The following is a 21742-nucleotide window of genomic DNA, read 5'->3' on the forward strand; positions in this document are numbered from 1 at the left end:
ATTTGTGATGGCAGCATTTCTCTCTGGGCACTCAGGATGCTCACCACTTCTCACCCCTACATCCAATTACCGTCAGCATTTGCAGCTGCAAACAGCAAAAATCAGTGTAGGACCCTGAACAGAGCCTTACTCGGGGTCTTCTAAACTCCAATCAAGAGCCAGAACTCTTGTTATCTCAAGGCTTGTCTAAGAGAGGACCAACTTGAGAGGCCGCAGAAATTCCCTGACCATCTCTACAGTGTCTAGTGCTCATTTCAACAGAGGAAGGTACAACAGCGTGCACCGTCAAAGGACTTGGTACTTCTGCCTTGACAACAGAATTACTGTGGGGGATAAACCCAGTCATTCCTGGGTACTACAGTGTTTTATCCACATGCAGAAGAGAAGAGATAGAGCAAGGTCAGTGACAGAACCATGCTTTTTGACATTGAACCAATCAGGCTAGGGAGCAGGGAACAGTTAGGTAAAGAAGGAGGGTGTGTGGTCCCCTCTCCCTCCATTGTGTCCTGCCTCTTTGCATTTCACCTTGGCATGAGCACCACTGCACTAATCTCTGATTTCACACCTGAGAGGAGAGTCACAGAGCACTTCACTTGACTTCAGTGAGCTTCATCAACCTCCCAGAGATATGGCTGTGAATTGGCATCACCTTCCAGACAGTTTTCTCAACTGGAAGTCCATTTTCTACCCGGGATAGTCAGTACCGGGGTTGTATGATGAAAGACTGACCTGCCTTGGGGACAAAGTGCTAGGGCTTCACTGGGTAGGAACATGTCCAAGCTGCAATCTGATGCAATCAGTTCACAAAGGGATGCTTTCAATACCAAGAACAGCTTAAAAGAGGAGGAGTCAGGCCATGGTGCTTCTCTGCAGGTTATAAGTTGCCTGGGTTTGTGGATGAGGTCGATGAAGTCTTCTTAAGGGACTGGTTTTCCTTGTCTCACTCTGAACAAGCAAGAGTGCCATGCTTCCCTTGGTTCCCATCGAACTCTTCCTTGCTGCCTTGTGTCTCCTGGTCCTGGGGGTCAACCTATGGGTTCTTTTACAGCACCTCCTCAAAACGGATATACCTCCTTCCATCCCACACCGCATGAGATTTCGGATTCTGCACTACCTTTTTCAACTGACGATGACATGGGTAAATTTTGTTTCTTAATATTATGTCCTGTAAGAGGAGACAGAACTCGAGCCTTGGGAAAGTGTTTTGCAAAAACCAACATAGTCTAAGAGTAGTGACCAGTGTGTGCTGTTCTGTAGTGACGTGCCAGACACTGTGTGTTCTAGACAATGGGCATTATTGTGCCCATTTAATGAGATGAGTGTCCTATCTCTTCCTTTTCCATGCAAGAGTTGCGTTAGCAAGGGAGAATTTTATGGAGTCTATCTATTTCTTATAAGAAATAATCTGGGGTTTTATATGCTTTGAATTGGTGAATGGGAAGCTCATTATGATGACTTTGGTTAGGATCACGTGAATCTTTCAGTCCCTACTGAGTTGGATAAATACATCCTTTTGTTCTTTAGCAAGAAAAGAGCCCCCGTTGCTGTTCTGGGGTCCAACACACTGACAGCTGTGGTTGATAGGTTTTTAGTTTTTTGGATGGTTGAAACTAGCAGTCACAAACCACAAAACTAGGTTTTATTATCTCCTAGATGAGACTTGAAGGAAACCAATGAAAACTTAAGAGTCTGAGGAAGATGAAAAATTGCCTTCTACCCTTTGTCTTTCCTGAGGCCCTCAGACAAAGGACAGAATAACTGAGCACCAATTTAGGTTATATTGATATCTTTTTGAGACCTGTGAACATTGAGAACCTTAAAGCAATGGTTACATCAGGGGGTTTATATGCCATTTATCAAACACTAATACAGTTGTAGAGAAATAAGGGGGAGGAATTCAGGATTTGAATACAGTTAACTGTGAGGTCTAGGGACTTAGTGTTTGGGAACAGTAAGTGGAAGACAGGATGGACTTAACTTCAGAGAGCTGTGAACAGCTGTGTAAGGCCCTGGGTGTTTTCTAAGACCATCAGAGTTGCCCCAGTGGGATAGAATGTCCAGGGAGCAGGTTACTGCTCTCTGACTTGCATGGTAGCATCAGTCCTCTTTTCTTGCTTACATGTGCATGTATCCATTGAGTGACAACTAGCTCTGTTCACTGCTGTGGCACCAACCCAAGATGGGAGAGCAGCTGTAGAGTTCACAGTTATTATTATGAGATTTTAGTTCCAGGCATACTTTTTGCCTCTTGGGAATCAATTTGCCATAGTCTCAGAGTCACTGACAGCCTTACTTCCTGTGAAGTGCATTTGTGGAGCTTGTAGAATTTCATGTCATCACTGCCAAACATGCAGTAGATGCTCAAGAAATCATAGCAAAAGCAACCAGCCATTGCAAAGCTCGTTCTGTGCTCATCTCCATAAATCACTTCTTTTGCTCCAACGAGAAAGTCTTTAGCTTCATAGTAATCAGCCTTTCTTCACCACATCCAAAGGGGAGCTTCATGTAAAGCCATCAGCTGAGACAGGCAGAAGGGGCAAAACCAGCTCAGTAGAAGAAATGGCATCCTAACAACAGCCAAATGGTCTTCTCAGTGCTTTGAGTTCTCATCCACCCTGGGGTGTGGTGTCTATACAGCTGTAGTTAGGAACTCAATACTTCATTTATGTCAACTAAAAGAATTTCAGAGTCAGCCTGAAGCAAACTTGGAATTTTTAGGCAAAGGACAAAGATATGGACTGAAGGGAATCCAATACAGACATAAAAAAAAAAAAAAAAAGAATATACCTAAGTGTCTATGACTACATAGACTGTATGTAGTCACTGTACACATGGTTTGGGAATTTGAAGTACATCCTTCAAACTGGTAATCTACCGCTAAAGACAAGACAGAATGTTATGATGTATTTAAAGTTTCTCTTTTTAATGGGATTGTTGTGATGACCAATGTGGGCATACTGAGTAGCTTGCATATGAAAAAGGAATGCTGTTAAGATAAAAAAGAGAATATGGACCTACTCATTGCTTGTCTATTTCTATAGGTTTTGACAAACATTTATGCCATATATTCATTATCTCACTATTATTATTAAATAGAAGAGTGTTACCATCCTAGAAACTGGTCCACTTAATCATCACTCATTCCCTTATGCAACTCTGTTTCTTCCAGGAAATAAACTCCTTGACAACTACTGGGGGGAAAAAGGCATGTCCCCAACCCAAATAATTTTTATTATACTTCATATGAAGGCAAAAACATAGTCTCTATTTATTTATTCATTTATTATGTGCATTGGTATTTTGCCTGCATGTCTGTGTGAGGCTGTCAGATTTTGGAGTTGCAGACAGCTATGAACTGCCATATGGGTGCTGGGAATTGAACCTGGGTCCTCTGGAAGAGCAATCAATGCCTTATAACTGCTGAGCCATCTCTCCAGCTCCAAAAGTACAGTCTTAACCTGGGTATATACTTGTATTTCATTGTCCACTCCAATAATCTTCCTGTGCTGGTAGATTGCAGGGGATTGCTCAACAGTGTTAGGGTTCTTGACTCTCAGCCAGTGAGAGACAAAGACCAGATCCAAAGGAATGTTCTTCTTCTTTTTTTAATCTCTTTTTCTGCCCTGTGTCCCCTTAATCTCCCCTGCCTTTCTATGCTACCTTCCCCGCTTTAGAGACCTCCTATCCCTTAATCTAAAGAGTTGTTCAGGGGCTGGTGGGATGGCTCAGTTGGTAAAGTGCTTGTTGTAGAAACATGAACACCTGTTTTCATCCTCAGCATTCATGTAAAGAGCTGAGCACAGCTGTGTGCATTTGTATTCCCCCAATGCCGGGAGGTGGAGACAGGATGATCTCTGGAAATGGCTGGCTAGCTAGTTTGTGAAATTGACATGCTGCAGGTTCAGTGAGAGACCCTGTCTCAAAAAAGTAAGGTGGAGACTTAGAAGTCAGTACTGGCCTGTGGTTGTCTACATGTGAACCAGCAACTGCAGACACACACACATACAGTTGTACACAGATACAAAGAACACAAGTGCTTGTGCACACGTGCAAAGTTGGTCGATTTTCTAAAGTTCTTCATATTGAGAAGGAATGGGATCATATCTACTCAGGGAATCCACCTTCTCAACCCGCCTGATCTAGGGGGGTCAGAACTTGTAGAGTATCATTGCTTTGTAGGAATCTAGAACAAATCATACTACTACTTTGAGACATCGTATCACAGCGTTGGTAAAATATACAGCACATTGTATGTATAAAACCTAAGTTGGGAAGACTAATCACCATGTCAGGGGTCTGAGAACCATGTTAGTAAAAGATGATGAAAACTTAATGCAGGACCTGACATCAGCTACATTTGAAACGTAAATCTTGGATATTGATGACCCATAGAGGTTAGGAGAGGGCATCAGGAGCTTGAATCACAGTCTTTCTGATGTGGGTACTGGAAACAGGACTCCAGACTTCTGTGGAGGCAAATAAGAGCTCTTGAAGCAGAACCAGCTCTTTGGCCCCAAGATTTTCTTTCCTGTCAAGATTTCTGTAAGAGTCCAGTGAATGATTTTCTTTGTTCCAGACAAAACTGAGTCAGTTGCTTGAGCAGACCTTCTGTAGGGGGTGACAATTGTGTAATGTGCCCTGAGTCAAAAAATATCTGTCTTTATATAGCATTATACAGTTGAAATTTAGGGAACAGCATAGGAGAGGTCCCTATGTGGGAGTTTATTTCTATTAAAGAAAAATGTCAGACTTTACTTTCCAGGTTACTGAACAAATCTAAGTGAAAAATTCGTACTGTAATTTACAGTCCCATTTTGAGGCTAATTTTTCCCTACTTTCTCCCTTACCTCATTACCAACTTCCTGTGTAAGATAGCATTATTCTTTCTTGAGGCATCTGTTTTAAAGTTGTTCAGTTACATAAAATGAAAACTAAAGATGAGTTCTCACGAATAGAAGACAGATTTCCATAGTTACTTTAGTGTTGCCCCTGTGTTTGCTTGGGCATTTAAAAGAAAAAAGTTAAAGGAAATACTCCAAAAGAATCCAAGACTTCCTGGATGAAACGCCACTGGACGCCTCTATACTGCCATCTACTGGGGATTTGGTGAGTATGTGAGCCACAAAATAAATATCTCTTGAGAAGTTTCAAAGTGATGGTTAGCTTCACACAGTGGTTGTATCTGAACATTTTGTGAAATGAAGACATGTGGAATCTATGTTCATATGTTTCAGACTAAGATCCCACTGTGCGGCTGTCCTGTTAGTATCATAAGCAGGAATAATGTTAGTGAATACATTTTTTCTTGAAGCTGTGTGTGTGTGTGTGTGTGCCAAGACCAAGAATGAAGAGTCCTTTTTACTCCTTGAATGTACAGAAAATAATGTGCCTTTAAAAAAGGTGGAATCAGAAAGAGAATGAACTTTCTTATATTGTAAATGTTGCTATTAAGAAGGGTATGCACATTGTCTAGATTTTGAAATGATGGAAGGTCCTTTGAAGACTGATGAGGGAGAATTGTTAATGGTATTACTCAATCATGGATCCTGTGTGTTACATTATCAACTTGCCAGGCAAGTTGTACCCACTGGTGCTCTAATGGCATGGTAGTCATGGGATGACCCGTCACCTCCTGATTGGATCTGATGCACACTCCACAGGAGGTAATTCATATCTGGTTCTATAAAACCTGGCCAAAAGTCAGTGGCTGAGGAGTTCAGAAGCCCTATCGAGTAAGTTATCATCTTGTTTTGATAAATAGGCATGCTATGTCTGCCCATCAAATTACTTTCTATAACTATGCTTGTGTCCATCCATTAGTCTATCTCTGATCAGAGAAACAATGGTCAACAATGTCTATAGAGTCTCATAACTGGTCAAAATACTGAGAATAAATGACTGTTGAATGCTTAGCTTTGGGACTACTGTGGAAGAAGGGTTGGGAAGAATGTAAACAGCAGAAGTGGAGGAAACAGTCTTGAACTCACAGCAGCTGTGAGTAGATCTCCACAAGACTGGGTTCATCCATATGGATGGGGGAGGGTCTCACAAGGCCCCACCACTTGCTGAGGTTGTTATTGTTGATGGGGTGGGGAAGAGGCATTTTTAAAAAGTGATATAGCCAGTGGTAAGTAACTCCTGGAAATAACTGCTCGCCCACAGCTGGGTAGGACTACTTATAGATGTGCAGATTAAGATACACGGGATGAGGTTATAATACAGGTTATTATATTTTATTTGTGGAGAAGTCACTTACATTAGAGACCAATGACCCACAAGTTCCCGCTCCAAGGATCCACACCCAGGCTGCTCTCCATGACTGACAGGAACCCAGAGAGCACCAGCTGGGGTCCAGAACCCCAGATTTAACACCGCCCACTCACCCCCATCTCACTACAACTACTGATTGTTTTTTTCCTTCATCAGTTTACATAACACGTTCTGATACTATGAGAGATAATTGTCAGGGAGGAAGCATCTAAGTTACTTCATACTTGATTCCTCTAAGTTCTGTGGTGTCTTTAGCAATAGGGTATTTCTTACCTTCAAGTTGTGGTAAACAACCGAAGATAATGGCAATATTCTTATATTGTTTATATCTATATTGACAATAGCTTATATTGTTTTGGGAGTCTCTTGGACTCCCCTGACCTACAACTTAAAGGGAGATTTCCCATGTCTGGTTGTGGGGTGGGGTTTGTGTTAGATAATGCATGACTTTTACAGGGAGCAATATCACCTCACATGGTGCAATTTCATTTAGGCTTGGACTGGAGTTGTAGATGGTCGTGAGCTACCATGTAGGTGCTGGAAACCCAACTTAGATCCTCAGTAATAGCAGCAAGTACTCTGAATTGCCATCTCTCCAGCTCCCTTATTTAAAACTTTTTTTTTTCAGGGCTAAAGAGATAGCTCAGTGGTTAAGAACACTAGCTGGTCTTCCAGATGTTCTGAGTTCCATTCCCAGCAACCACATGGTGGCTCCCAACCATCTGTAGTGAAATTTGATGGGCGTCCTCTTCTGGCCCGCAGGGATACATGCAGACAGAACACTGTATACATAATAAATACATCTTTTAAAAAAATCCTTTTTCAGATAGGATCTCACTACATAGACTTGAGTGGTCTGGAACCAGGCTGGTCTCAAAATTACAGAGATTTGCCAGGCAGTGGTGATACACACTTTTAATCCTAGCACTCAGGAGGCAGAGGGGGGTGGAGGTGTGGAAATTAGGATTCACTAGATCTAGTATAAATGATAAGTTGAGTTTATTGGGGAAAGAACTTAACACAGAAAACAGTCAGTGACTGCCACAGCGTTCCTGCTCCAAGGATGCAGACCCTGCCTCCTGGATGCTCTCTGTGACCCAAAGGGGACCTTGATTTTCGATCCTCTCCCTTTATCTGAGATCATGCCCCCACCTATAACCTCATCCAAAAGGCGCCACTGTTACAGGTATACAGGCAAAAAAATCACTACAGGCAGGAGGATCTCTGTAAGTTCTAGGCCAGCCTGGTTTACAAAGAGAGTTCCAGGAGAGTCTCCAAAGCTCACAGAAATCCTGTCTGCACCACCACATCCAGTTTAAGACTTTTTAAAAGAAAGATAGTTACTCTAATTACATAGGGATTTTTTCCCCCTGGGATATATTTGAATATGCGTCCAAAATAATAGTAAAAGACAGAGTTTATGAGAAAATGCTGATGTTGTAAGTGTCACTTTGCAAAGTGATTTCTGGATACAGTACTGGGAAGACTCCTTTTTTTAATTTTGTATTTTTATTTTCTTATTTTACATATCAATCCCAGTTCCCTCTCCCTCCCTTCCTCCCTTCTATGCCCCCCCTCACCACCACTCCACTGGGAGGGTGATGCCTTCCAGGAGGGATCAACAAGATCTGGAAGACTCCTTTATGGGGCTTTGAGCTTTACACAGGCAGTTAATATATAAGGATGGAGAGGAAAGATGGGAAATACCTAGTTACCATAGGAAGAAGACATGGACTTTTGCAACCTTTAGATGAACTAAATCATTGATCATCTAAATGTGTTTGGAATGCAATGTAGGTGGCTTAATGAGGTTAGAATCTCTGAGTCATTTAATCCACAATTGACTTACCTCAACAAGCTTGTGATAGCTCTCTTGCAAGCATCAGAGTGACTTAGAGTATTGGTACATATTCCTTGCAGTGATGTCTCCTTAAGTAGCCATGATGGTTCCATTTGACATAAGATTGCAATATAGAAAATGCTTTGGGAGAGAACTCCCTGGGTTGGCCCCTGATCCTGCTGCTCCTGCCTCCTGTCCCCATCAAGAGCACCCTTGGAGCTCTGATACACCCCCACCCATCCCCACGGTGAGCCTGCCCCCCCTTCCCTGTGCCCTACCCTGCCCACAGTCCTGCCGCTCTGGTTGAGCACTGGGACAGAGGATGGAGCCAACAGTCCATCCTACTTCGGAGACTTCTCGGAGCAACTCTGAACAAAGGAGACCTGACTATCCACGCAGGACGACCCGTAATTTCCACCTGCTTGGTCTCTGAACCCACCTCCAGTCCTCTGCTGGAGTCCCAGGCCCCTCCCAGAGATCCGCCTATCTCTGCAGGACCACTGTGAATTCCTGCTGGCATCTTCTACTGGATCCTCATCCTTGACCCCATCCCTGGGTCCCTGTCTGTGGAGAGACCTCCTGGAGAGCTTGGACCACACAGAGCTACAGATATTGAATCTCAGACCCACATAAGCCAACTGGGGAAGTACCATAGAGAGAGGGGGAGACCCCACCAACACCTACTGGAAGAAGCTATGGGAAGACGACAATACTAGAAAACACCTAACAACAGAAAGACAAGCATGACACCACCAGAATCTAGGGAATCTACACCAACTAGAATGGAACACAACAACAAAGCAGAGGAAGCAGAAGGGAACGACTTAAAAATTACCATCATAAAAATGATAGAGGCCCTCAAAGAAGATGTGAGAAAATCCCTTAAAGAAATGGAGGGAAAAAAAAAAGTGGAAGAAATGAACAAATTCCTTAAGGAAAGTACAGAAAGCCAAGAAAAAACAATTAAGCAGGAGAAGGAAACAGTTCAAGACTTGAAAACTGAAACAGAGAAAATAAAGGCAACACAAACTGAAGAAATGCTGGAAATAGAAAAACTGGGCAAAAAATCAGCAACTACAGACACAAACATAACCAACAGAATTCAAGAGATGGAAGAGAGAATCTCAGGCACAGAAGATAAACTAGAAGAAATAGATTCATCGACCAAAGAAAATCATAAATCCAACAAATCCTTAACACAAAACATCCAGGAAATGTGGGACACCATGAAAAGGCCAAACCTAAGAATAATAGGCATAGAGGAAGGTGAGAAAGCCCAGCTCAAAGGTGCCGAAAACATATTCAACAAAATCATCGAGGAAAACTTTCCAAATCTGAAGAAGGGCATGCCCATGAAAGTACAACAAGCATACTGAACCCCAAATAGGCTGGACCAAAGAAAAAAGACCCCTTGACATACAATAATCAAAACACCTAGCATACAGAATAAAGAAAGAATATTAAGAGCAGCAAAGGAAAAAGGACAAGTAACATATAAAGGCAGACCTATCAAAATTACACCTGACTTCTCCATGGAAACCCTCAAGGCCAGAAGGTCCTGGATAGATGTTCTAAAAGTCTTAAGAGAACACGGATGCCAGCCTAGGCTACTATATCCAGCAAAAATCTAAATCACTATAGATGGAGAAAACAAGATATTTAATGACAAAACCAGATTTTCCCAATACGTATCTACAAATCCATCCCTACAAAAAGTATTGGAAGGAAAACTCCAACCCAAGGAAGGTAACTACGCCCACAAAAATGTAGGCAACAGATAATCCAACTACTCCAGAAACCAAGGGTAAAGCAGAACTAATATATTCACAATACCACTGCCAACAAACAAACCTAAATCAAACAAGCATCAACAATCAATGGTCCTTACCCTCAACATTAATGGTCTTAACTCACCTATAAAAAGACACAGGCTAACAGAATGGATACAAAGACAGAATCCATCCTTCTGCTGCATACAGGAAACACATCTAAGCTTCAAAGATAGTCATTACCTCAGGGTAAAGGGTTGGGAAAAGATTTTCCAATTAAATGGAAATAAGAAGCAAGCAGGTGTAGCTATCCTACTATCTAACAAGTTAGATTTCAAACCAAAATTAATCAAAAGAAATGAAGATGGTCATTTCATATTCATTGCAGGAGAAATCCATCAACACAAAGTCTCAGTTCTGAACATCTATGCCCCTAATACAAAGTCACCCACATTCATAAAAGAAACACTACTAAAAGTCAAAGCTTATATAAAACCTCACACAGTTATAGTGGGAGACTTCAATACACCACTCTCAACACTAGACAGGACCACAAATCAGAAACTCATCAAAGAAACAAAAGAATTAACAGAAGTTATGTCTCAACTGGGGTTAACAGACATCTATAGAACATTCCATCCAAAGACAAAAGAATATACCTTCTTCTCTGCTCCACATGGAACCTTCTCTAAAATCGACCACATACTAGGTAACAACAGATACAAGAGAATAGGAATAGTCCCCTGTATCTTATCAGACCACCATGCTTTAAAATTGGAATTCAACAACAACACAAACAGCAGAAAACCTGCAAACTCATGGAAACAACAATGTGCAATTGCACCACTCCTGGGTCAAAGAAGAAATAAAGAAAGAAATTAAGGACATTCTAATATTCAATGAGAATGAGGATACAACGTACCCGAACTTATGGGACAACTTGAAAGCAGTGCTACGAGGGAAGTTCATTGCACTACGTGCCCATATGAAGAAAATAGAGGATAGTCACATAAGAGAATTAACAGCACAACTGAAACCCTTAGAACAGAGAGAAGCGAATTCACCCCGTAGGAGTAGACGCCAGGAAATAATCAACTTGAGAGCTGAAATAAACAAAATAGAAACCAGGAAAACAATACAAAAAAATCAATGCAACGAAGAGTTGGTTTTTTTTGAGAAAATCAACAAGATAGACAAACCTTTATCCAAATTAATGAAAAAGCAGAGAGAGAACATGCAAATTAACAAAATCAGAAACGAAAAGGGGAACATAACAACAGACACAGAGGAAATACAGACAATTTTCAGGTCATACTTTGAAAATCTGTATTCCACAAAAATTGAAAATTCAAAGGAAATGGACAAATTTCTGGATAACTATCACTTAACAAAATTAAATCAAGAACAGACAAACAACTTAAATAGACCTATAACCTGCAATGAAATAGAAGCAGTCATCAAAAGCCTTCCAACCAAAAAAAGTCCAGGGCCAGATGGATTCAATGCAGATTCTACCAGACATTCAAGGAAGAACTAATACCACTACTCCTCAAACTGTTCCACAAGATAGAAACAGAAGGTTCATTGCCAAACTCTTTTTATGAGGCCACAATAACCTTGGTACCCAAGCCTCACAAAGACACAACTAAGAAAGAAAACTACAGACCAATATCCCTGATGAACATCGATGCAAAAATACTCAATAAAATACTGGCAAACCGAATTCAAGAATAGATCAGAGAAATCATCCACTGTGACCAAGTAGGCTTCATCCCTGGAATGCAGGGATGGTTAACAGCCTGGTATTGGCATAAAAATAGACAGGTAGACCAATGGAATCGAATTGAAAATCCTGATATTAACCCACACACCTAAGAACACCTGATTTTCGACAAAATAGCTAAAATTATACAATGGGGAGAGGACAGCATCTTCAACAAATGGTGCTGGCACAATTGGATGAGGGTGTGTAGAAGACTGCAGATAGACCCATGTCTGTCACCATGCACAAAACTCAAGTCCAAATGGATCAAAGACCTCAACATCAATCCAGCCACATTGAACCTCTTAGAAGAGAAAGTAGGAGGTACCCTTGAACAAATTGGTATAGGAGACCGCTTCCTGAACATAACTCCAGGGCACAGACACTGAGAGAAGCAATTAATAAATGGGACCTCTTCAAACTTAGAAGCTTCTGTAAGGCAAAGGACACAGTAGACAAGACCAAATGGCAGCCCACAGACTGGGAAAAGATTTTCACCAATCCTATATCTGACAAAGGGCTGATCTCCAAAATATACAAAGAACTCAAGAAACTAGTCAACAAAACACCAAATAACCCTATTAAAAAATGGGGTACAGAACTTCTTAGAATTCTCAATAGAGGAAATCAAAAAGGCTGAAAGACACTTAAGAAAATGTTCCACATCCCTAGCTATCAGGGAAATGCAAATCAAAACAACTTTGAGACCATCTTACTCCTGCCAGAATGGCTAAAATTAGAAACACCAATGATGACTCATGCTGGAGAGGATGTGGAGAAAGTGGAACACTCCTCCACTGCTGGTGGGAGTGCAAACTCATACAGCCATTTTGGAGATCAGTATGGCGGTTCCTCAGGAAAATGGGAATTAGTTTACCACAGGACCCGGCAATCCCCGTTAGGCATGTACCCAAAGGATTCACATCCATCCAACAAAGACATCTGTTCAACTATGTTCATAGCAGCACTATTTGTAATAGCAAGAACCTGGAAGCAATCTAGATGCCCCTCAATTGAAGAATGGTTAATGAAGATGTAGCACATCTACACAATGGAATACTTCTCTGCAGAAAAAAATAATGGTATCTTTAAATTCGCAGGCAAGTGGATGGCACTTGAAAAAACCATCCTGAATGAGGTAACCCAGTCACAAAAAGAGGAACACAGTATGTACTCACTCATATATGGATTTTAGACCTAGATTAAAGGATCACCAGCCTATAATTCACACCACCAGAGCAACTAGGATACAAGGTGTATTCTAAGAGATTCATATAAAGTCCCTCACAGAACTGGTAATGGACAAGTCCCCCAGAGCTCAGGGGAAGTGGGGGGGGGGCAGCGAATGGAGAGAGAAGTAGGAGAAAACGAGGGGGAGGAAAGGAAAACATGTGTGACCAGGAAGATTTAGCCTGGTTAGGAATAGAAGATAGGAAACAGAGAGAGAGAGACAGAGAGAGAGAGAGAGAACATAAAAGAGGGAGCCAATATTGGTTTGAAGATAAAATTGAACACAAAGAAAGTTCTAGAGAACTACAAGACTGCTGCCAACTAACAATTTGCGCTTCCGTGGAAAAACTACCATAAATGCCCTTGCAGGATAGTGAGATCAACAAGTAACTTATCCATGGACCCTCAACTAATGCCTGTTGGAAACAGGAGCAAACATCCATACATAAACACTGAGTCGAAGTAGAACTCAGATGCAGAGGGAGAGGACAAGACCAGGCGGCAGAAACACATAGAGACAGCTTACCTGAACAAGGAGGAGCTAACGGGCCACCAGACTGATAGCTGGGAAGCCAGCATGGGACTGACTCAGGCCCCCTGAATATGGGTCTCAGCCAGAAGGACTGAGCAGTCTAAGGGACCTCAGACAATGGAGCCAGGATGTATCCCTGGTGCGCAAAAGGACTTTGCGGATACATCCCCCATGGAGGGATAACTGCCTTATTGGAGAGAAGCCCTGGTCCCTACTTCACATGACCTGTCAGATCTACATGACCCCAACTGGATGACATTCCCCTACATGTGGAATTGGGGTGGGGGGAGGGGAGGGTGGTTAGAGTACATGTGAGAGGGCAGAGAGGGTAAAAGGGAGGAAAGGAGGGAGGGAGGAAGGGAGGGAGGGAGGGAGATTGGGAGGGACGGAGGGAGGGAGAGGGAACTGGATCGACATGTAAAAAAAAAAAAAAAAAAAGAAAAAAAGAAAAAGAAAATGCTTTGGGAAAAGTGGTGGTCAAGAGAAAATACAATGCTTCAGCTGGCCTCAGATGGGTATCAGGTATCCCCCAGAAGGGTATCAGGGTGGTACAAAATAAAGCTGGCTGCTGTGATCTGTGCAGCCTCAGGAGCTCCTGCCGCAGACTTCACTGACACATAGTAGTGTCTTAACTCACATCACAGAAACAAATTTCAGGATGAGTCAGCATGAAATAGCATTGAAATTCATTAAATAACAGATATACAGTCAGAATTAACTGTGGTCATTAAAAAAGAGAGAGACACACACACACTTTAGTATCTTACTATAGCTGTAAATGTTGGTTTGGGGATTTTTGACGTTCCCTTATTCAAAAGTGTGATTTATTCCTAAGGATTAGTAAACTGTGCTGTTATATTTCTTTTCTTTATTTTTAAAGTCATATTTTATTTTATGTATAGCAATACAATTACATATTGACATTATCATAGAATGAGCTGGTATAGATTTTTTTCTCCCTCATTTCCTTTTTACAAATTTGAATTTTTGAAAGGTTTGGGTGCATGTGAGCGTGTGTGTGTGTGTGTGTGTGTGTGTGTGTGTGTGTGTGTGTGTGTGTGTTCATGCATGATCCCTGCATGAAGTACCTGCAGAGGCTAAAAGAAGGCACCAGATCCCCTGGAGTTGAAGTTGGAGTTGCCTGATGTCAGTGCTGAGAACAAAACGTGGGTCCTTTACTTACAAGAGTACATTAACCTTTTAGACACTGAGCCATATTCAGTCCTTCTTAAAGTTTTAAATGGAAGAAAAAGAAAAATTTCAAATTACATAATTCCCACCACCAAATATTTTTATGATTTCTCCCCCAAATTTGTCAATTCAACCAACATATTCAGTGACTCTATTAATCATTTTTAATTCCTATTGCACCAATGACCAGTGTAATTACAAAAACAGGCAAAAATTTCATAATCGATACTTCACGGGAATAATGCATGCTGGATTCTTTTGAAAGTGGCAAGAACCATTAAGAAAATTAAATTGCCCCCAACCCCGCCCCTCACTGCCTGTGGCAAGTGGGAGAGGTGTCCCTGAGGTCATGAGAATATGAGCTGGCCCAGAACCTCACTGGCTGTATCTCTCAGAACAGGCCCTGCACCTTTTGGGCAGCACAGTAGAGCTCACCCTGCTGGCAGGGGTAGGATAAGTCCACCTGGTGTTCTGAGAGTGGGCGAGTTTGTCTCACACACTCATTCATTATGTGGTGGCAAGGGCAAGGGAAAGATGCCCACCCCCTCACTACCTATAACGGCCAGGAAAGCTGATCCTGTCCCTCGCCAGCTGCAGCATTTGGGAAAAGTGGGCCCTGCCTGGGAGTCCAGCAGAGCTGTTCCTGGTGGTGTAGTGGGAGTGAGCCAGTCCTGAGGGTGTGAGAGCAGAAGAATTAGCGCTGGCCTTTGCTCATTGCTGCACAGGGTTAACTAGCTGAGGCAGTGCCCGAGAGCTCACCCTGGTGGTGAGGAGGGAGAGCAGATGGGCTGACCAACCTAGCAACCACCCAGGCCCAGAATCAGAACTATGACTTGACACATCCTAACATCCACTCCATCTTTGTATATTGGAGCATATTCAGGGGCTAATTCTGTAGACTCAAAGCTGCAGAATCTTTATGACACAGGACAACAACAGGATATCCAAGAGGAATTCCAGTGAGGGCCCAGCATCCATAGTGTAGCAGAAACCAGAGCCTCAAGCCAGAACAGAATATTGTTTAAAGATGTGTTATGCTTATTGTGCTGTGTAACATTTGTTTAATGATGCAAAGATGTGTTACATTCTTTTATGTTGCATTTGTTAACTTTGTGAAGCTGTGTTACTTTGCCTGTCTAAAACACCTGAATTGTCTAATAAATGGCCAGTAGCAAGGCAGGAGAAAGGATAGGTGAGGGCTGGCAGGCAGAGATAATGAATGGGAGGAGAAATCTGTGAGGAGATCAAGGAGTGAGAAAAGAAGGGGCCAGCCACCCAGCTACACAGCTGGAATAAGAAGGAAGACAAAATATACAGAAATAATGGAAGGTAACAGCGTAAAGACAAAAGATAGATGGGATAATTTAAGTTAAGAAATCTGGCTAGAAATAAGCCAAGCTAAAGCCAGGCATTTATAAGTAATAATAAGCCCCTGTGTGTATTTATTTGGGAAGTGGGTGGTGGACCACCCCCCCAAAGAATAAAGAGGCAAAAGAGAAAAACAACACAGACCAATGGCTCATTGTAGTGAACTGAGTATGGAAAATAAAAAGACCCAGAGACTGAAATTTGGGTTCAGGCTTCAGGCCAAAGATCAGAAAAACAAAGCAGCCGGCCACTAGCTCTTACTTCTACCTATGCTCAGACCAAAGGGGCGATCCTCAGATTGCTCCCCTCTTCACTGCTCCTCAAATTCACTCAGCCTGCTATGCTCTCCTCAGTGGGGCTAGAGACTAATCCTGAGACTAATTCTCAAACTGAATGCCGTCCTGTCCTCATTGTGGCTGGAGAATGGATGCCAGCTCTGGGACCCTGTTCCTGTCTTAAATACCTCCCATGAGTTCTGGGATTAAAGGCATGAGCTCTATTACTCTTTAGACTCATTCAGTCTCATGTAGGTCCGGGTGGCCTTGAACTCAGAGAGATAGATCTATCTGTCTTTGTCTCCTGAGTCCCGGGATTAAAGGTGTGTGCCATCACTGCCTCACCTCTATAGTTTGTGGCTGACTTTTCTTTTTGAAGCCTGAGGCAAGCTTTAATATTAAAAAAAAAATATCACCACAATGAACCCTTGCAAGTAAAGATGTATGGACTTAAGGGCATAATGTATGACTCACTGTGTCACACTACAGCTTTCATGATGAGATTTTTCTTCTTTCCTTTCTTTTAAGATTTATTTTATCTTGTGGGGGAAAGGTTGCAAGGGCAGAGAGCACATCTGAAGGGATGGGGAGATGAAAGGGACTGAAAGGCAAGATGTGAAATCCACAAACAATCAATGAACAATTAAGTCAGAAAACAAAAAAGAAAATTAAATATACAACCTACCATGGGGGTGGGAGGTGGAGAGGTGGAGGGGTAGGGGTGGGAGGTGGAGGGGTAGGGGTGGGAGGTGGAGGGGTAGGGGTGGGAGGTGGAGGGGCAGGGGTGGGAGGTGGAGGGGCAGGGGTGGGAGGTGGAGGGGTAGGGGTGGGAGGTGGAGGGGTAGGGGTGGGAGGTGGAGGGGTAGGGGTGGGAGGTGGAGGGGCAGGGGTGGGAGGTGGAGGGGTAGGGAGGTGGAGGGGTAGGGGTGGGAGGTGGAGGGGTAGGGAGGTGGAGGGGTAGGGGTGGGAGGTGGAGGGGTAGGGGTGGGAGGTGGAGGGGTAGGGGTGGGAGGTGGAGGGGCAGGGGTGGGAGGTGGAGGGGTAGGGAGGTGGAGGGGTAGGGGTGGGAGGTGGAGGGGTAGGGGTGGGAGGTGGAGGGGCAGGGGTGGGAGGTGGAGGGGCAGGGGTGGGAGGTGGAGGGGCAGGGGTGGGAGGTGGAGGGGCAGGGGTGGGAGGTGGAGGGGCAGGGGTGGGAGGTGGAGGGGCAGGGGTGGGAGGTGGAGGGGCAGGGGTGGGAGGTGGAGGGGTAGGGGTGGGAGGTGGAGGGGTAGGGGTGGGAGGTGGAGGGGTAGGGGTGGGAGGTGGAGGGGCAGGAGGTGGAGAGGTGGAGGGGCAGGGGTGGGAGGTGGAGGGGCAGGGGTGGGAGGTGGAGGGGCAGGGGTGGGAGGTGGAGGGGCAGGGGTGGGAGGTGGAGGGGTAGGGGTGGGAGGTGGAGGGGCAGGAGGTGGAGAGGTGGAGGGGCAGGGGTGGGAGGTGGAGGGGCAGGGGTGGGAGGTGGAGGGGCAGGGGTGGGAGGTGGAGGGTAGGGGTGGGAGGTGGAGGGGCAGGGGTGGGAGGTGGAGGGGCAGGGGTGGGAGGTGGAGGGGCAGGGGTGGGAGGTGGAGGGGTAGGGGTGGGAGGTGGAGGGGCAGGGGTGGGAGGTGGAGGGGTAGGGGTGGGAGGTGGAGGGGTAGGGGTGGGAGGTGGAGGGGCAGGGGTGGGAGGTGGAGGGGTAGGGGTGGGAGGTGGAGGGGTAGGGGTGGGAGGTGGAGGGGCAGGGGTGGGAGGTGGAGGGGCAGGGGTGGGAGGTGGAGGGGTAGGGGTGGGAGGTGGAGGGGCAGGGGTGGGAGGTGGAGGGGTAGGGGTGGGAGGTGGAGGGGTAGGAGGTGGAGAGGTGGTGGGGTAGGGGTGGGAGGTGGAGGGGTAGGGGTGGGAGGTGGAGGGGCAGGGGTGGGAGGTGGAGGGGTAGGGGTGGGAGGTGGAGGGGTAGGGGTGGGAGGTGGTGGGGTAGGGGTGGGAGGTGGAGGGGTAGGGGTGGGAGGTGGAGGGGCAGGGGTGGGAGGTGGAGGGGTAGGGGTGGGAGGTGGAGAGGTGGTGGGGTAGGGGTGGGAGGTGGAGGGGTAGGGGTGGGAGGTGGAGGGGTAGGGGTGGGAGGTGGAGGGGCAGGGGTGGGAGGTGGAGGGGTAGGGGTGGGAGGTGGAGGGGTAGGGGTGGGAGGTGGAGGGGTAGGGGTGGGAGGTGGAGGGGCAGGGGTGGGAGGTGGAGGGGTAGGGGTGGCAGGTGGAGGGGCAGGGGTGGGAGGTGGAGGGGTAGGGGTGGGAGGTGGAGGGGCAGGGGTGGGAGGTGGAGGGGTAGGGGTGGGAGGTGGAGGGGTAGGAGGTGGAGAGGTGGTGGGGTAGGGGTGGGAGGTGGAGGGGTAGGGGTGGGAGGTGGAGGGGCAGGGGTGGGAGGTGGAGGGGTAGGGGTGGGAGGTGGAGAGGTGGTGGGGTAGGGGTGGGAGGTGGAGGGGTAGGGGGTGGGAGGTGGAGGGGCAGGGGTGGGAGGTGGAGGGGTAGGGGTGGGAGGTGGAGAGGTGGTGGGGTAGGGGTGGGAGGTGGAGGGGTAGGGGTGGGAGGTGGAGGGGCAGGGGTGGGAGGTGGAGGGGTAGGGGTGGGAGGTGGAGAGGTGGTGGGGTAGGGGTGGGAGGTGGAGGGGCAGGGGTGGGAGGTGGAGGGGTAGGGGTGGCAGGTGGAGGGGCAGGGGTGGGAGGTGGAGGGGTAGGGGTGGGAGGTGGAGAGGTGGTGGGGTAGGGGTGGGAGGTGGAGGGGTAGGGGTGGGAGGTGGAGGGGTAGGGGTGGGAGGTGGAGGGGCAGGGGTGGGAGGTGGAGGGGTAGGGGTGGGAGGTGGAGGGGTAGGGGTGGGAGGTGGAGGGGTAGGGGTGGGAGGTGGAGGGGCAGGGGTGGGAGGTGGAGGGGTAGGGGTGGGAGGTGGAGGGGTAGGGGTGGGAGGTGTGGAGGTGGAGGTAGAGGGAGTTTTACCATTGTAAGCTGACTGTTGGGGGGGGATTGTGCAGGTTTACTTGTGAGCATTGTACTAATAAGCTAAAAACCAACAAGGAGCAAGCAAGGCAGGGCATGGTAGTGCCCTTGTTCAATCTCAGCACTCAGGAGGCAGAGGCAGGAGACGCTGTTAGTTTGAGGACAGCATGTTTTATGTAGTGAATTCTGTTGATGTAAGTTTCTGTCCTGTCACGTCCTGCCCCCTTCAGCCCCAAATAAGCACACAGAGACATATTAAGTATTAAACTGTTGGCTGATGGCTAGGGCTTCTTACTGGCTAGCTCTCTCTAAATTATTAACCCATAACTACTAATCTATGTATTGCCTCGAGACTGTGGCTTACCCATAATTCAGCACATTACTCCTTGGGCAGCATGTTGTCTCTTGATGGCCTCCCTCTGTCTTCTTCTCCTCAGCCTTCTCCTGGTCTAGTGACCCTACCTATCTTCTTCCCTGGCTATTGACCAATCAGCGTTTTATTCATCAACCAATAAGAGAAACACATATACAGAAGGACAGCCCCCATCAGAATTCCACATCATGTGTTTCAAAGACAAACATGTGGGGCCTGGAGAAACAGCTCAGTGGCTAAGGGTACCTGTTGCTCCTGCATAGGGCTAGGGTTCAGTTCTGACTACCCACTCTTGACTCGCAACCATCTGCAACTCCAGCTCTAGGGGAGCTGACACTCTTTTCTGGCCCCAGTGGCACTAGGCACACATGTGATGCATAGACATTCATGCAGGCAAAACACTCATGCACATAAAATGAAAATAAATACATCTGTTTTAAAAGTCAAGGGTTCTCTTCATGCCTGTTACATAAGGAGGTGAAGGCAGCCATACCCCAGACTGTTGGGGCAAAAGGGCTCTCCCCCTGCCTCAAATTCTTCCCCCTTCTCATGGCCCCCCTTAATTTTCTGTGTCTTTTTATCCACCTCTCTACTAGGGGAATATACTGGAGAAGCTGAGAATTTGCTCCATGCCAAAATTTTTTCGATTTCTACACGATGCGGTGACGATAAAGAGGAACTATCAAGTGGTGGTGACAGACCTGTGCTTTGAGGAAGTCCCCGTGAGGCTGTTTCAGCCCAAGGCAACTTCTTCCAGTCTCAGGAGAGGCATCATCTTCATCCACGGAGGGGGTGGAGTGTTTGGCAGCCTGGGTAAGAAGCATCCCTGGGACATGGGGCAAGAAATACATCAAGACCTGCATAACCTCAACTACATCCCACGAGGTCTTTCCGGGATGGAGTCAAAGCACACAATAGCTGAGGATCGATCCTTCAATAGTGAATAGATTAAAGTTGAGAGTCATACTATGCCATAGTCTCAGTTTTAATAGCGGGCAGTAAGGTTCAACAAAGTTTCCAAAGTAAAGGACATGAAATGATTCATTTCTCTCTCTTCTCCTCCCCTCCCCTCCATCTTATCCAGTCTCTCCCACAAGGATCTCAATCCCATGCATTAAAAAAAAAAAAAAAAAACTCTGCTGGGACCACTATGCCTGGCCCTTCCACTCCATATCCCAGTGATGGTATCTTAGCACCACTTTATCCCTTTGGGCTGATGTTTTCCCTGAATCAGAGGAATCTTTGAAAATAACAGTTTCAAACCTGGCATCGCTTATCTTTAGCATCTTCTATGCCCCTCAGTGACCTCTCTGAACTGGTCACCTGTGTCTCACCCTGAGGCTGCATTGTTAAATCTCCTCCACTGCCCTGTGTTATGGATACATCTGTGGTTTGGGAGAGATCCCTACCATCTTAACTATCTTTTTTTACTCATTAAAAACCCGTGCATGAGAAAGTGGAAGTTTAGAAAAGTTATTGCATAAAAGGAGACATTGATAAATGAGCTAGTAGTTGCATAGTTGGGTGGTTGGATGGATGGCTGCTTGCATGCATGCATGCTTGTCCTAATTTTCCCATGTGAGAGCAATTTCTCCCGTCCCTTCTCCCTGACTCTTAAGGGTCACTTACTGCCACCCGGTGGTGGAAATATCCATGGCAGCTGGAGGTGCTGTCATGATGTCCTCTTTAGGTCACAGACTATGAAGGCATCCCATCTATGGAACCCACCTATGTTCAAGTGTTTCCTCCTGCATCAGAAGCCACTGGGAATCCACTTCACCCATGCTGCCAGTGGTTCAGCAGGTATTTATTGACCACATACTTAGCTTCAGACCCTCTCCAGGCTCCAGGAACTCACTGGAGAAGAAGACCCAGTCCCTGACCCATGTGTCAAAGGAGAAGGCTGAAACCTGCAGGAGAAGACAAATGCAGAAGTGGCTTCAGACGTGGAAAACTCTCAGGCACTTATATACCCAGAAATACATTTTAAATACTACCTCTCTCCAAGACTGAGGGTACTAATCGTGGTGATGCCTTGCCTGCCTCACCCTCGCTCCAGCCCTGTGACGTCTACAAGGAAGAGCTTCAGTGAAAAACTCTCGGCCAGGACCAACTTGAGAAAGAAGAAAAATGTCA

The 21742-nt window shown here is 45.8% G+C and overlaps 1 protein-coding gene across 1 annotated transcript in view; it reads left to right on the forward strand.

The window, feature by feature from the left end:
- The first annotated feature begins 921 nt into the window (after positions 1–921).
- LOC127213352 (arylacetamide deacetylase-like 4 family member 1) overlaps positions 922–21742 on the forward strand; it is a 28499-nt gene continuing 7678 nt past the window's right edge. The window contains exons 1-2 of the mRNA XM_051173699.1: positions 922–1138; positions 20203–20419. Coding sequence (XP_051029656.1) covers positions 965–1138; positions 20203–20419 — 391 coding nt within the window. The 5' untranslated portion in view covers positions 922–964. The remainder of the gene's footprint in view (positions 1139–20202; positions 20420–21742) is intronic.

The sequence above is a fragment of the Phodopus roborovskii genome, unplaced genomic scaffold, assembly GCF_943737965.1.
Source record: "Phodopus roborovskii unplaced genomic scaffold, PHOROB, whole genome shotgun sequence".
Lineage (NCBI taxonomy): Eukaryota > Metazoa > Chordata > Mammalia > Rodentia > Cricetidae > Phodopus > Phodopus roborovskii.